This window comes from Parasteatoda tepidariorum, chromosome 2 (assembly GCF_043381705.1).
Source record: "Parasteatoda tepidariorum isolate YZ-2023 chromosome 2, CAS_Ptep_4.0, whole genome shotgun sequence".
In the NCBI taxonomy this organism is placed as follows: domain Eukaryota; kingdom Metazoa; phylum Arthropoda; class Arachnida; order Araneae; family Theridiidae; genus Parasteatoda; species Parasteatoda tepidariorum.
Genome location: NC_092205.1, coordinates 22,529,788 through 22,545,886, shown reverse-complemented (window position 1 = coordinate 22,545,886; position 16,099 = coordinate 22,529,788). Strand labels below are relative to the sequence as shown.

At 29.9% G+C, this 16,099-nt stretch overlaps 1 protein-coding gene across 1 annotated transcript; it reads left to right on the top strand.

Moving 5' to 3' along the window:
• Positions 1-2,290: 2,290 nt before the first annotated feature.
• LOC107436902 (uncharacterized) lies at positions 2,291-10,981 on the top strand. Its single transcript, XM_016048731.3, has 3 exons — positions 2,291-2,873; positions 8,213-8,343; positions 10,448-10,981. Exons 1-3 carry the CDS (start codon positions 2,477-2,479, stop codon positions 10,979-10,981), a joined length of 1,062 nt encoding a protein of 353 aa, XP_015904217.2. The 5' UTR covers positions 2,291-2,476.
• The last annotated feature ends 5,118 nt before the right edge of the window (positions 10,982-16,099 follow it).

Sequence of the window (16,099 nt, the reverse complement as noted above, 5' to 3'; positions counted from 1 at the left end):
GTTTGTGAGAAATCGAATTTTAAAAATACGGTCTTTTAAATTTTTTTTCTTTCTTTTTTTTGGCTGAATGAATTTTAAGATTGAGTGTAAAAATATTTCGATTCACTTAGTAAGTTTTCGAGATCTGACGAAATGCGAAAACAATAAAATTAACATTACAGGGTGCTAACTTCAGACGGTTCCATTACTGACACCACTTTTTAATTCAGAGAAATTATGGTTTGGTTTCTGATTTCCTAACTTCAAGCGTCAAATATACAAATTTTTGGGTTGTCACGATACATAGATGTCGCGTGAGAGGGGCACACACATTTTTTTTTAGAAAACTGTCAATATATTTGAATTCTATTTATTCATGCATATTTCTTTTTTTTATGTATGTATGCATAAATGTATGAATACATAAATGCATGCATAACATTTAAAATAGACAAAACAATTTTCTAAAAACAAAAGGTGTGCCCCTCCCCCTCACGCTACACCTATGGACAAGAAAGTAATTTCGATTTTTTTAGAGTGAAATAAAACTCAATTTTTTTTTATTATACAAAAATGAATTTTAAACAGTTAAATATCTTCCATTCTATTCGAAGAACTTTTCTGGTAATTTCATAATCCCGCGCTTATATAACTTATGGTCCTTATCAGAGAAAAATTCTACCGAGGGCAATTTGAGATAATCCTTATTACATAAATGTGTACTATTTTCATCGTTATTACATAAATGTTTACCATTCATCGTTATTACATAAATGCTCACCGAGTTTTGTAAACTTCGAAATAAATGATAATCCGATATGGGGGATATGACATCAGTTCCCGACCAAACTCCAGTACTTGCGTACGTGTTGCTAAAAATGTGGGATGCTTCGTAATGTTGTGGAGGAACATGCGAATTCGCAATCTCCTCATATAGCTCCGACCCATAGAATTTTTTTCTATATCGATGTTAACAAAACTATTTAAACGTTAAAAATTTCCGTATTAGCGATGACCTCAAATCACTTTTGGTTTGGTTTTATGGTAAAATAAAGGCAAGGGACAGAAGTTCCATAAACACGCAATCGCGAAATTACCAGTACGATGGCAAAAGTTCATGGATCGGAATGGAAGATATTTGACTAATTAATGTTTATCTTTTGTATACAAAACATAGAGTTTTATTTCAATCTAAAAATTTGAAATTACTTTCTTGCCAAGTCTATAATTGGCCTGCTTAACAGCTAATTCCTGGAATCAGATTTCATCCTATCCGCACGTGCAAATCCAATTATAATTTCACTTTTTCTTTCTCCCTTTTTTTTTAACTACCGTACAGTGAGCAACGTAAAAGAACGGACAGTCTTGAATAACACTGTATACTATTTTTTTAAATTTTAAATAATGCAATTTTACAAAAGCAAAATTTGAATGAAGTCGGTCAAATAGCTCCTGAGAAATCGAGTTCAAAAAAAGTCGTGTTAGTAACTTAAAGTATCCTCTGCACTAATTAATTAGCATATTTGAGTCACCCTTTTGAAACATTAAGATTGAGTTCTAGAACGTGACCACCCGATCATTAGATCAGAAGTTATTCAGTGAAGTCAGTCTATTTTTTTTTTCGCGCAGTGTACGTACAAAACCTTTTTATTCGAAGTATATATTCCTGATGTATCTGCGATAGCTAAAAATTAAAAGAATCAATCGTAAAGAGTAATTTGCAAAATTTATAAAAATGCTATAACTTAGACCATATGTTCTCTATGAAATAAATAGAAAAACTAAAAAAAAGTTTCAGTTCGATATTTTCTTATTATCAGAATAATTAGAGGACAATTACTCCTATTGAAAGTTATGCTAAATAAAAGTTGACTACAAATATAGATGTCTCAAATTTTGACCACGTGTTCTTTATTCAGATATAGAAAAAAAATATCTATGAAGTTTCATTTCGATATATAGTAGCTTTCAGGGCTCTACTTGATAGCAATGGTGAAAATAAAACGGAAAAGAGGAAAATAATTCTTATTACTATTTATAAGTCTTTGTAGCAATTAGATGTTTTAATTTTTCCGAACACAAACCACATTGAAACAATTTTCTTAACATTTTTTGCTCATTTCCATCTTGATATATACATTATACGTCTTTCAAAACGATATAAAAATCCAGCAAAAATACAAAATTTGAAGAAAAAATATATTGAAAACAAAATAGCACATTTCAAAGAGGGGATATTTTGTCCGTTCTATACCCTACACCCCTACTTAAATTAGTTTGGTCAACTGGTTATGACCAGTCTTTTTTCCTTAGACAGATAATAATGGCCTTATCGGGAATGTATTTTACGCATTGTTGTGTATTTCCGGTGGCATAGAAGTCAAAGAATATAATATATAGTAAACGTAGTACGAGAGGCGATCTTAAGAGCAGAAAAGTAACCTATGATCATGGTCTTTGGCACTTATAATTTTTAGCAACAAACAAAACTATTTATATGACAAGTGCTGGTGCTTCAATTTTTGAAGGTGCGAACATGCTCGCCATGGGTTTTGAATCTCAAAATCGCAACTGTTTATCTGATAGCGAAAAAGTTACCCATGACTTCTGGAGAAGCGAGATTCGGTCCACGATTTGTCGCTTTTTAAAGCTATCTTCATTAAATGAAAGTTATAATGGAGCTCAAGAAAATGAATTTTGTGAAGAAAGGCAATGTGCTATTGAAAAATTTATTGAGAATGCTGAATCTGAAGTCGATGAAACTGCTGAATTAATAGGAAACATGTGCGTTAATAACGATGATTATTTGCACAGTGTTCCTTCACAGTCTATTTATGAAGATCAAGTGCAACGTGATAAAGAAAAAGCTTTGAACCGTCTCCGAGATTTCATGGGTGAGTCGAATTCTTATATTTACCCCCAATTAATAGCATTTAATGATAATTCCTTTGTAAATGTTAAGTAATTATCAAGGTGTGGCTGTGGCTATTGCAAGGGTGTGAAAGGCTCACGGTTTTGTTTACAAGTGCATTCTAACAGCCTTTTTCAAACGTTTTAGTTTGAAGAACTTTTTAACTTATATCTTTGTCCATGGAATTCCAATTCGGTTGCAGTTTCTTAAAAATTATTAATATTTTTATTGTACTGAGTTCCATTTCATATCATTTCACTCATTTTATTTTATTTTGTGAGTGCACAAATATACCGAAAACATTTACATATGGCTAAAAGTATATTAAAATTTTCTAAAGCAATGCTTTAGTTTAATAAGAATTGGATAACTGAAAGAATTATTCGTAGTAATGTGGCAACTGTTTTTTTTTATTGTTAATACAGGTTTCGCCACGTGGCTTGGCGAAGAAGGATGTTATAACACGAGATGGTTACATGAGGGCACAAAAACTCCTAGCTAAAAAAAAAATACTGAAAAAAATATCAGTTTTAATAGTCAATAAGAACTTGGCAACTAACTGAAAAATTGGTTATGACGCGCATTTTTTAAAAAAATTTATGTATGTAAAAATACTCATAAAAATAATATTTCACAAATGAAAAAAAGCAATAAAAATTATAATATACTGGTTCGGGGCAACCAGTAAACCTACCTCAAGATAACAACAGAGACTAGGGCAGTTGACGATTTCACTTGGAAAAATTAGGAAGACTCAATGTTTGTACATACATCTATGTTTTTCGAATCCTCATTCTTAACTTAANACACGAGATCGTTACATGAGGGCACAAAAACTCCTAGCTAAAAAAAAAATACTGAAAAAAATATCAGTTTTAATAGTCAATAAGAACTTGGCAACTAACTGAAAAATTGGTTATGACGCGCATTTTTTAAAAAAAATTATATATGTAAAAATACTCATAAAAATAATATTTCACAGATGAAAAAATGCAATAAAAATTATAATATACTGGTTCGGGGCAACCAGTTTTGATAAATAACCTACCTCAAGATAACAACAGAGACTAGGGCAATTGAGGATTTCACTTGGAAAAATTAGGGAGACTCAATACATCTATGTTTTTCGAATCCTCATTCTGCGACCAAAATTTTCTCCGAGAAATATGTTGTTTTTTTCAAGAAAAATATAAGTAGTACTAATTTTGTGAAGGGGATTAGGAAACTCATATGAGTGTTATTACAAGTTTTAATTGAGTAATGATTTAAAAAGATAGACAAAAAAGGGAAGGAAAAAAAAATCAACTATCTTTAATGAGGGAAATTCTCCCCTTTAAAGGTGGAAATATCTGTTCCATGTGTTACTAGATCTTAGAAGGGAAGTTCTATAGAATTTCAGGCCTCTATCAAATATTCTCAGTTGACATGAGAAAAAACATGAGCCAAATAAAAAAATTAAAAAGAACCCAATTTTTTAAGGTTACGACCATTTTTAAGCTCTGTTGCTTGGGCTGACATGTTTTAACTCGAAATTAAACCACACAAGTAGACTGAGATTTCACAAAAAGAGTGAATACAATTTTCAAACAAGAAAAAGCATGATTGATAAATCCATTGTATCATTTGAAAAGAAATTTTACACATTTTATGAGAGATTATCGAATCAGGAGCGGCCCGCGGCAGCACCTGAATGCAATAAAAAAAAATTATTTTAGAGAATAAGAAATATTGGAAATTTTGACCTGCACATTTTTTAACGAGCCAAACCCAAATCAATGTATGTTTTTTATCGCTTTTTTTTCAGTTATTATCGCAACGAATTTCCAAAGTTTTAAAAATCTCAATATTTTTCATTTAAACAAAATTATGATACGTGAATTTCGAATTTCAGTTATCACTTTTAAAGCTCTTTCTTTGTGTCCAGTTCATAGTTAATTTAAGTGACTTCTCGATTGCGTTTTAGTAGGTTATTAACGGATTTCCACGTGTTTCTTAAAATATCGATCTTTTTAATACAATACATAATAACCACTCACGAGTTTCGTATTGTGCTAATAGATATCCCTTTTGACGTGCTTTTTTGTCAATATTATCGTACTTTCTTCTAAGTGTTCTCTTTCTCTAGGTATTATTTCTATATCGTTTCTCAAAGTAAGTATATCTAAGTTTATCTCGTAACTATGCTTTGCCTTATACTCCTTTTTCTATACTCCTAAGTACGTATCATTTTTCAAAGTATTTATTTTTCTATTGTTTTTTTTTTCTAAGTTTTTTGACGGGATTTTGAAAATCTTCATATTTTTAACCAGGTCATAATATAACGACTTAATCATCACTTTTGATGTGCTTTAGTTGTGCCGATTTCATCGTCAATAAAATTTATTTTTCAATCGCTTTTTTTCCTTTCTTTCTTGTTTTTTTAATACAATATTATATCATGCAAAATTCGAACGTTGGTTTCTTAAACTGTTTACTGCTTTTGAACTTTACTAATTTTTTGTAACGTAGAAAAGAGCTAAACGAAACTGTTTTAAGATTTAACAATCATAAAATCTCTCATAATTCACTAAACATAAATGTTCTAAGCTTAAAAATATATTGAGAGCTTTAACCGATAGAAACTTAATTTTAGTTATAATATTTTTAGATAGCATTGAACACTATTAATGCAATTTGCTTCGATAATGTAAAATAAAATAAAATTGAACGAATTTAATTTAAATAGAAAAAATGGTTTTAAATTATAAAAAAAAAGTTTTTTTATTTTTCAAATTGCGATTTTTATTCAACCCGGATAGCAATGCATAAAATAGTTTGTAGATCAAGAGGAAACAAATTGTAATTTAAGTTTATTACATGTTAAAACAAAAAGAAAATTTTTTTTCCGTGATCAAATCAATTTCCCATAAAAACTCTTTCCTCTATCGATGTTCGAAATTACAGCTTCGGAATTGAATAAAATAATAGACATTTATGACAAATTTTGAAATACCAGCATGTTTGGTGGATACTGCGTTTGCAAAAAATAATGATAAGTTCGTATTTATTATTATCATGGTGGAAACCAAATCGATATTTTATTCATTATTCTGTAATTTCACTTATGATTGGATTTTATGCAGCTTAAAGCTCTCTCTGCGTCACTACATTTAAAGGGAAAGTATTGTTTGCATCGATATTTCAAAACTATGACTTCTAAAATAATAAACTAAGCTATAATTTCTATTATTTGTTTCAATAGTTTTATTATTTTATTTCTTTAAAACTTAGTTTGATACAATTCATATGAAATCATGTATGTAATTTAATATATGGTATTTCTAATGAGAATCTTTAGGAAATTATATAGTACAAAGAAATGCGTATTAGGCTGCGACAACGAAAGTACATATATAATTGGGATAATTATCTTATTTATTCATTATAAATTATTATTAATAATTATCATTATTAATAATTATTATTTATTACAATTATTTAAGAATTTTAAGATAATTATTCTTTATTTCGAAATACTGCATTTACCATCGTAAAGGAATGCGTCCTGAAGAGAACCTTAACGTTTTCTTATTAAAAAATATCCTATTTATTTTATTTTATAATTCTTCTATGAATATATATATATGATAGGAATGAGTAAGGGATAATTTGATAGAAGTTATCTCCATGGAAATGTTAAAGCTCGCTTGAAATGGAAATTTTTTTTTTTAGAATTCAGAGACCGAATTCAATGTTCAATGTTTCATCAACATTGCGCCCTTATCAGAAATATATTTTGGTATACTGAAGTTACATTTCAGTTACAATAAAATAGGCGGCCCGGTACCATTTGATCCACGGACCAGTAGGGGAGAGTGGGGTCAATTGTAACAGGGTACGATTGTNAAAATAATAAACTAAGCTATAATTTCTATTATTTGTTTCAATAGTTTTATTATTTTATTTCTTTAAAACTTAGTTTGATAAAACTTAGTTAAAAAAACTATCTGGGTTGAAGTTTCGTTAGATTAGATTGGATCAGAACATCTCAAATTTTTCAATACTCCGATCCACTTTATAGAAAGCAAAGTGATACACTTCGCATTGTTTTAGAAATGAATAGTTCGTCTTTGGAAATATTATCACGAACATTAAGGAAATGGTGGTGGAACTATTCTAAATTATTTTTAAAAATTAGTAATACTTTGTAACATATGTTCTTGTAAAGGACCCACTTGAAAAATTAAAAAAAGTATTTTAATGAATTAATAATGGAAATTAATATTAATTTCACGCATACAATGTTGCAAGCCTGCAGGAAAAAAAAACTGAAATAAAATGTCACGAATTACTTTGCACACTTTAACCCTTTGCGATCGCATTAAGTTTATACATGGGTGTCATGCTGGTCGGAATTAATTTTCGTTGAACGAACAGTAGTATATAATATGCAAGATTAAAAGGAAAAATAAAATTTATTAATTCTTTTTTAAACTTAAGACATATGAAACACAATATGTTTTTATTTTATGTAAAAATTATATTTCATAGTTCTCCATCGTGTGGTATCTTTCAAAGCAGTCTCCAATATGAAGCCCTGGTTTTCTAGAACATGTGTCTCAAAAATAATTAATTTGGCGTCTTCCGCCTTTAGTTTTTCTGTTTGAATACACAAAACAATCTTTACTCTTTACATCTACACAGTGACGCAATATATCTAGTTTGCCACTAAGCTGTGGCTAACATCTTTGCTGTGGTGGCTCAGAGGAAACATACGATTAGAACTGTAAAAAAGCGTTGGTGACTCAGAATAAACATATGACCGTAAAGGGTTAATTATGTATAATGAATTTCTTTGTAATGTTCATTAATTTGTATTAACACATTTATAAAATTTTCAATATACTATGAAATACGCTGGCAATATAATATCCACAAATATACTCTGTGGCGACCCATCAAAAGTTTACTGATGATTTGCTGGTGGGTTCTGACCCTCAGTTTGAGAAACACTGGTTAAGATTTTATAAATTAGGTGTCACAAATCAGCAAAATTTGGTTGATCATTTTCGGCAATTTCAAAGAAAGGCGCTAAACACGATTTTACGCCAATGATAGAAAACTATATGCCAAATAAAAGGTTGTTACTTATTCATGGATTGTACTTTTCCATTGTTGTCAAAAAAATCGCTTTGTTTGGTGTCATTTTTCGGTTTTGCCGAAAATGGCTGACGGATATTTTACACAACCGTTTTACCAAATGTTTTTTTTTTTAACATGTGTAAAATATCTAATATGTGAATTTAATATGTGAAACATATCTGAAAATAATTTTGTTTTCAGGATATCAAAAGCCAAGATCAGAATCCATTGGGAGTTTTGAGGCGTATCGAGATTTACAAATACCGTCCTCAGTTGATCTTTTACGAGCATCAATAGTTAAATCTATCAGAAAAAGGGTCTATGACAATCAGGTAATATTACGATAGACATATTCTCTCAATTGGGTCAAAACTATTTTGTTTTACTAAAGCATAAGAGAAAAAAATTACTTGTAAATCAATGCAAAAATATTCATTGCTTTTAATGAGTATCATTCAAAATGTCCAACATGAATGATTAACTTCAGTAAATACTTAGGTAAATAGAATAATATATTAGAGCTTTTGCATGTTTAAAATACATAAATATGATTTTATACGACATAGAGTGTCAGTAAACAGAATGCCAACTATCGATAGAATTCAAGACTCGTCTTAGTCTGGATAGTGGGCCTATTTTCAACGTTATTTTATAGGATTCCGTTATTTTATACGTCTCCGTTATTTTATAGGATTTGGCTACAGAAGACAAATCTGAAGGAGTGAGTCCATACGTACTTTAAGATACTCGACTAAATGAGACGCTGATGGAAATTCTTTACAACAAATATTCACGTCAGATATTCGCTTGGTTCTCAAAAACACAAAATTTCTCTCGTTCACAGATTTGCCCTCATGTACGAGGAAGAATATTAAAATAGATTTTCCCCAGAAAAAAGAACAGCAACGCAATAAACAGCTATACTTTAGTGGATGTCAGGGCTGGATTAACCATTAGGCCATGGCCTGGGCCCCCCAATGATTAGGGGCTCCCTTAAAATGGATTTTTTGAAAATAAATTTTAAAAAATTAAAAAAAATAATGATTTTTCAAAATGTTATAATTGTTTTTTAGTTCTTATTTAATAAAATAAAGTAAAATTTAATTTATTATTATTTATTTTAATTTTAAATATTCTTTCTTAAATGAAAAGATATATAAATACTTTTAAATTTGAATAAATAAAAAATATACGAGAAATTTTTTTTAAACCTAAGGGCCCCAAAAATTTGAATGGCCTAGGTCCCTGCGAAAACTTAATCCGGCCCTGGTGGGTGTCATACTACCGGAATTAAGCAGATGGTGATGTTGTGATTGCGTACAACGGAGTCAAGTCTCGAAGTCTGATCCCGGAATTTTCTTGCTAGATTTATCGGAGGTTTGAAACAACAATGATATGCAGATTGCTGTAACCTGTCGAAATTGAAGGAGGCTATTTTGAAAAAGTAACCTGATCACTAGGTTGTTTGGGTGACAATGCGAGACCACACTCGGCAACGAAAAACCATTATGCAATTATTGGGTGGACGGACCTCGGTCATAAAGTCCTGACGTCACTTGAAAGTAACATCTGTCTGTTTCCTGTTTTCCGAAAGAAAAAAAAAATCTCGGCGAAAGGGGCAAATGAACCAACGCTTCTTTCGAATGCAGAATCCTGATTTGTTCCTGTAAGAGTTTTTGAAGCTTATAAAGCAACGCGAATGAAGCGGTAACCCTCAATTGTTTACGTTTCAATGGTTCTGTTTGCTTATAAGAAAGGGGATATCCGAAGCAAGGAAAGCGGTTCAATCAGTTCTATTTCGTAACAAGCTCTGCTTTTTGTATTTTTGAAAAGGGCAAAGCCTCTTCACACGCTTCGAAATTTGTTATTGCTTTATTGAAATTACATACATTTGCAGGCTTGTTTGCTCAATTTAGGCTTATAAACCTTTGTCAAGTAGAAGGACAGATAGAACAATTTAGAGAAGGACATCACAAAAAATACAGCCAGGGTTACAACGGGATTCGAACCCGCAAAACTTGTTATTTGTTATGTTTAGAACAAAAAAGGGTAATTTATGATCGGTTTACAAAAAATTTTATCATTCACAAAATGAAAATTTGACTTGTTGTTCATCATGTGGAAAAATAAACTCACATCTTATCTTAAATATCTCATTCCATTTTCATCTTTCATATACATCTCTGTCGACTGTCCCTAAAGAAAACTTATTATTTTTTGACTCACTCTCGTATTTATCTAGCAAAATTTTCTAGCTTACAAAATGATCAAGTTTCAAACTTAATTTCAACGTTTACGTTTCAAAGTTTATAACAACGATAATTTCTAACTTAATTTTTCTTGTAACATTGACTACAAGAGAAGTTAAGGCCCTTTTGCTTGCTGAATGAATAATCTCTCATTTGCATTTTGATTAAAACTTTATTTTTATTTTAGGGTTTTCTGGAGAGAAAATTTGATGGATCAGACAATAAACCTGCTCAGTATTCTGGTCCAAAATACACGGTAGTTGAAGTTTCTCCTTCGCAAACTATCGATGACGCCGAGTCAGATTTATCTGACACAGAGAGAAAAGATGCAACGAACGAAGAAAATACTCAATTAATACAACGAACGAATAGTTCTGAACGAAACGTTCCGAATAGTAATACTTCCGACGAACCTGAAAAATCTCTGAGCATTAATTCAGACAAATCGAGCTTCCAAAACTCGAATGAAGAAAAGTTAACAGATGATTGGTTGGTGATAACAGACAAAAAAGAGGTTACTGATGATCAGAAAGGCACTGAAATGAACAATTTCATCTTGGCGCGTCGTAAGTTCAACAACAGCATTTTTCAAGACTGTTCTACTTACGATATCACGTGTCCTACTGCTCATTTGAACGAAGTCAATGATAAATGTTCTCAGCTAAGCAATTCGCAGAACAATAGTTCTTATGTTCATTCGTCTGGGCCCCCCAATGATTAGGGGCTCCCTTAAAATGAATGTTTTGAAAATAAATTAAGAAAAACAATGATAATTCACATTTTTTCAAAATGTTATGATTATTTTTTAGTTCTAATTTAATAAAATAAATTTAATTAAATAACATTAAATTTTGTTATTATTTATGTGGGAATCCAACCCCCACTACAGCAGCGCCACCCCACTTATATCAGATTCCAGCTAAACGCTCAGACGGAGCGGTTGTGTTATTTCGATTGTTGTTATTTTTTTCATTAAATTTGTTGTTACAAAAGCGTAGTTATTTCAGCTATACCTGACGCCAACCTCCACATATATATATATATATATAAACTGCTGTTTGTAGAAAATGCAACACCATGANGAAGATAAGCTACCTTCCAACCTCTTATTGCATTCCTACCAAAGCAATGAATAACGTTGCTTGTTGCTTACATTGCGACTTATGGACTCCTGTCGAACCTGTTTTCGTGAGAAGAGAAAAAACAACGTGGAATACATGCCGTGTCAGTTAAAACAATGAATTGTTTTTAGATTGTTTATTGTACATTAAAAATAAAGTTCATAATTTTTTTTTAAAAAAACAGCCGTTTTTCCTATTAATACATTTTTCATCGCATTATGGACAACACGTGGTGGGCACTTGATTCCTTAGATTCAGTCTTATTCATTATTCCTTAGATTCTACCTTTATCAGAGACGGGAATTTTTGATATTTCTCAAACCGATCCCCGTAAAAAGTTGCTCTGAATGTTTACACCACACTCCTTCCTGAAATAGTTCAATTTCGTAACCATAGTTACCGACAGTGCTCCAGATAAATGGCGAGAGAAATTCTTTAAATAGAAAGAAAGTAGTTCCTCATTGAAGACGTTAGAGGAAAGATATGGTAAGTGACAGGTAAAGAAAATCAACTCTAGGATGCATAGTTGTTGTTGTAGTTCATTTATGTCGCACTAGAGCTGCACTATGAGCTATTGGTGACGGTCTGGGAAACATCCTTGAGGATGATCCGAAGACATTCCATCACAATTTTGATTCTCTGCAGAGGGGATGGCACCCCCGCTTCGGTAGCCCAACGACCTGCAAGCGAAGTCGAGCACTTTACGGACAGTTTCACGAGGACCAATACCGCACACCCTCGGTCCCTAAGCAGACTGATCTGAGTGCTAGATTGTATAGAAACATCAGAAGTCTTTTAATAGAATTTTATTTACATTATGGTGATTTATTTTGTTTTAACTGAGAAAAGTGTAAATAAATTAAATAAATGTTCGAAGAACTAAGTTTTATAGTGAATTAAGAAAGGAGAAAAAAATTTTATTATCGTGCGCATGCATTTAATTTTTTTTTTTTCGTTCTGTTTTAGGTGTCACAAAAGTTGAATTGTTTTTCCTTTCTAGTTCATTAGTAAAAGCACATTTTCTTAATTTTTGATATAAATTTTTATTTTTTTGAATATCTTAACAGTTTGTAGTGATTTAAATTTACTTCATTCACAAAAAAAGAAAAACTGTCAGTTCTTAAGAAATAAAATTATTTATGTGTCTTGTAAATATTACTGAAATTTCTAAAGCAAACTGTAAGATATATAATGTATTAATGAAGTTATGTATTATTATTAGACATAAAAACTGTTTTTTTTATAAATTTTAATTATATCTATGAAACTAAATGGTATTCAATTTTTTATGCCTGTATTAGCATTTAATCTATTAGAAATTGTTTTCTGAGTAGCGCAGTTAAATGCATGAATTGAAATTCACATTTTTTTTCTTCATATTTTATTATGAAAAATAGAAAAAAATAAAAGCTTTAAGAAAGTAGTTTTGAGGGTAAAATATATCGAAAAGTTAATTCAACTTATAAATTATTTATTTAATCCTTTTTACAGTTATTTACTTGGAATAATTATTTACCGTCCTTTCTAAATGTTATTCTCTACTATTATTATTCTCTACTATTATTCAAAACTAAAGGCTTATAACTAAAATAGTTTTTTTTTCTTATATAGAGAAATCCTGTAACATTTCACTATTATGTAGCTTTTTTTAACTTTGAAAAATTTAATTAAAATGGTAGCTACAAGTTTAACAATTCTTGAACTAATTGTCTAATTTTAATTTCTTTTTTAATTTTATTCGTTCGTACTCTCTGTACTTTTTTCTACATTCCTTCACAATTATAAGTTTCTAAATCTTATTGAATTTATGTAGCAAATCAAAATGTAACGTAAACTTAAAAATAGTAAAAAATTCATAAAAGAAGCTCTTAAAATTGCAATAATTTTCGAACAAATTAGAATATAGAAAAATATCGATGTCAAGTTCCTAAACAAATATGGACAGTTCAGCATGCCAAATTTCAACTCTGTATAGTTGCATTACTGCTGCCTATTTGCCTATTGAATTTTATGTTATTTTAAGAAAACTTTTTATTACAACAAAAGTTTTGAAAAATCACCACTTTCAATAAAATAAAATTTTATTTAGATATACAACACACCATTTCAACATTTAATTGTGTTATTATGCAATGTTAAAATATAATTTTGTACAGAAGAATATATGTTTAAGTATGCGGTGGGGAATGAAAAATATACTATTAAATGAAGTAATAAATGAAGTCTAAGCTCGTTGCTTGAAACTACAAGTTTTTTGTGCTTATTTTAAAGCTCAAAAATTAAATAAATAAAATTCTGCATATTTTCACACTAAATATCAATGTATTTATTTCTTTTTAAACTATGATTAATTTAGGCTAAAACATTTTCTATGTTATCACAGTATTATATTTTATTTCTTGTATTATATATATATGTTTCAACTTTAGAATCACGCGATGTTCAAAAGCGAAAGAAAAAAAGATTAAACAATGCAAATATTTTTTAAGAGAAGAAGACAAAAGAAACACTAGAAATAAAAATGATAAATGAATTAGCGAATAATATTGTTAATTATTTCAAAGACACTTAACTTTTTTTATGCTGAACACGTTATCAAGCTCGATAAAATAGAATTAACTAATTAAACGGATACTAATTGATGCTGTTTAACATTAAATTTTTTAGTATTCCAAAGCAGATGAAAATCCTCAATTTTATCCTTAACACACTCTTTCCCTTCATGTGTTTCCCCGTTGGAAAAAGGACAAGATTATTTTCTAAGCTTTTGACTGCTACACCTGCTCGACCCCACCCTTTTTTTCCATTTTGACAGTTCGGGATGAACCTTCCTGTTGAACTCCTTAAGCTCTCTAGCTAGTAGGAAAGTGGTCGGAATTTTGATCGGCCATAAAAGTTTGCTACTATTAACAGACTTAGATAAAATGAAAATCATCTCAGTTAAATAACTTTTTACAACTTGTAACTAGTTTCAACCCTTTCGTCACCACCTTATTTTAGCGAAATTCGTTTGAAAATTAAAGGATTTTTTTTATAAATGTTTTATTTTTTATAAAACTTTATATTGATTCATGACGAATTTGGTAAACAACAAGTAAAAAGCTGAAAATAGAAATCCAAAAATGTTATGCGCAAAATCATTTTTTAAATAATTAAAAAAATGCCTGAAATTTGAGCAATTAAAAGGTGTTATGTAAAAAGCATTTATCTACTGAATGTTATCAACCTTTTAATAAAAATATCGCTACGAGATTTTATTTGTTTATTTAAATTGTGAAAAATATGAATATCAGTGTTGATACATATATTAATCTTTATTATTTTCTCTATATTTTTAACTTATTTTAAGAGTTTTATTTACTTCCAGTATATGTGCTGTAAATAAACTTAATAATTTTCTTCATTTTTCTCTTAATGTGCTCTCTCTATATGTATAATAAATCAATTATTGGCAAAAAGAGAAAGAAATTTGGAAAAAAAAACTTAGTTTTTTCATTTTTTAATGGATTTCAAAGAATTTAATTTCCTGCCAAGTCTACTGATAAAAAAAATTTGTACTTAAAACACGAATGTTTAAATAAAAATTATATTTGCAACCAACGTATTAAATATAAGAGCGGCTGGCTCTTCGATAGTGAACCTGCTGTACAAGTCGCCCTTTCACTCAAAAAAGTTGGGCACTTCAATGATAAGCTATTTTCCAACAGTAAATGAAAATAATGAGTTTTAATTGGTAGTTTATAGCCATGACTTATGCAAAGTTTAAAGACACGAAATTGCATTTTTTCTTGAAGGATTCCGATTTTTGGAACTCGAAATAATTGGTATAGGGGGTAACTAAAAATTAGAAAACATGGTGTCCCATAATTATTCAGAATTTTATATTTTCAGACGAATCACTTCAACAGTGCAGTAAGAACGACACTTTAAAACCCTCTTGTTACACTCAATTTGCGCTTTTGTTTTCATATTTTGTAATCTGGCAATCTTTCTGCGAAAACATTTTTAAATCATTCTTGAAAAATNTCAATAATTAAAAGAATTTAATTTCCTTCCAAGTTTACTGATAAAAAAAATTAATACTTAAAACACTAATGTTTAAATAAAAATTATATTTGACACCAACGTATTAAATATAAGTGCGGCTCTTTGATACTGAACCTGCTGTGCAAGTCGCCCTTTCACTCAAAAAAGGTGGCCACTTCGAAGATAAGCTACCTTCCAACAGTAAATGAAAATAATGAATGTTAATTGGTAGTTAATAGCCATGACTTATGTAAAGTTTTAAGACACGAAATTGCACTTTTTCTTGAAAAATTCAGATTTTTAGAACTCGAAATAACTGGTATAGCAGGGATGGCGAACCAATGGCACCCGTGCCATTTATGGCACGTTGCATGACACAATATTTTGAGCACTCCACCGATCACAATTGTTGTTACACTATGAATTGTTATTGCACAAATGTTATTACGCTATGAAGCATATGTAACAATTAAATTAAAATTCACAAAAAAGAAACAAAATAGTAAACAATTATTAATAAAAAAAATTAAAAATTAATACTAAAAAACAATTAATAACCGTAAAAAAACAAGCTAACAATAAATAACTAGCAGAAAAAATCAACAGTCCTGCTTAACTAACATCTTAGAACCTAATATAAGTTATTGGTCATCTAATCTGCAACAACAGAAGTCACATTGAGGTTACTTTAA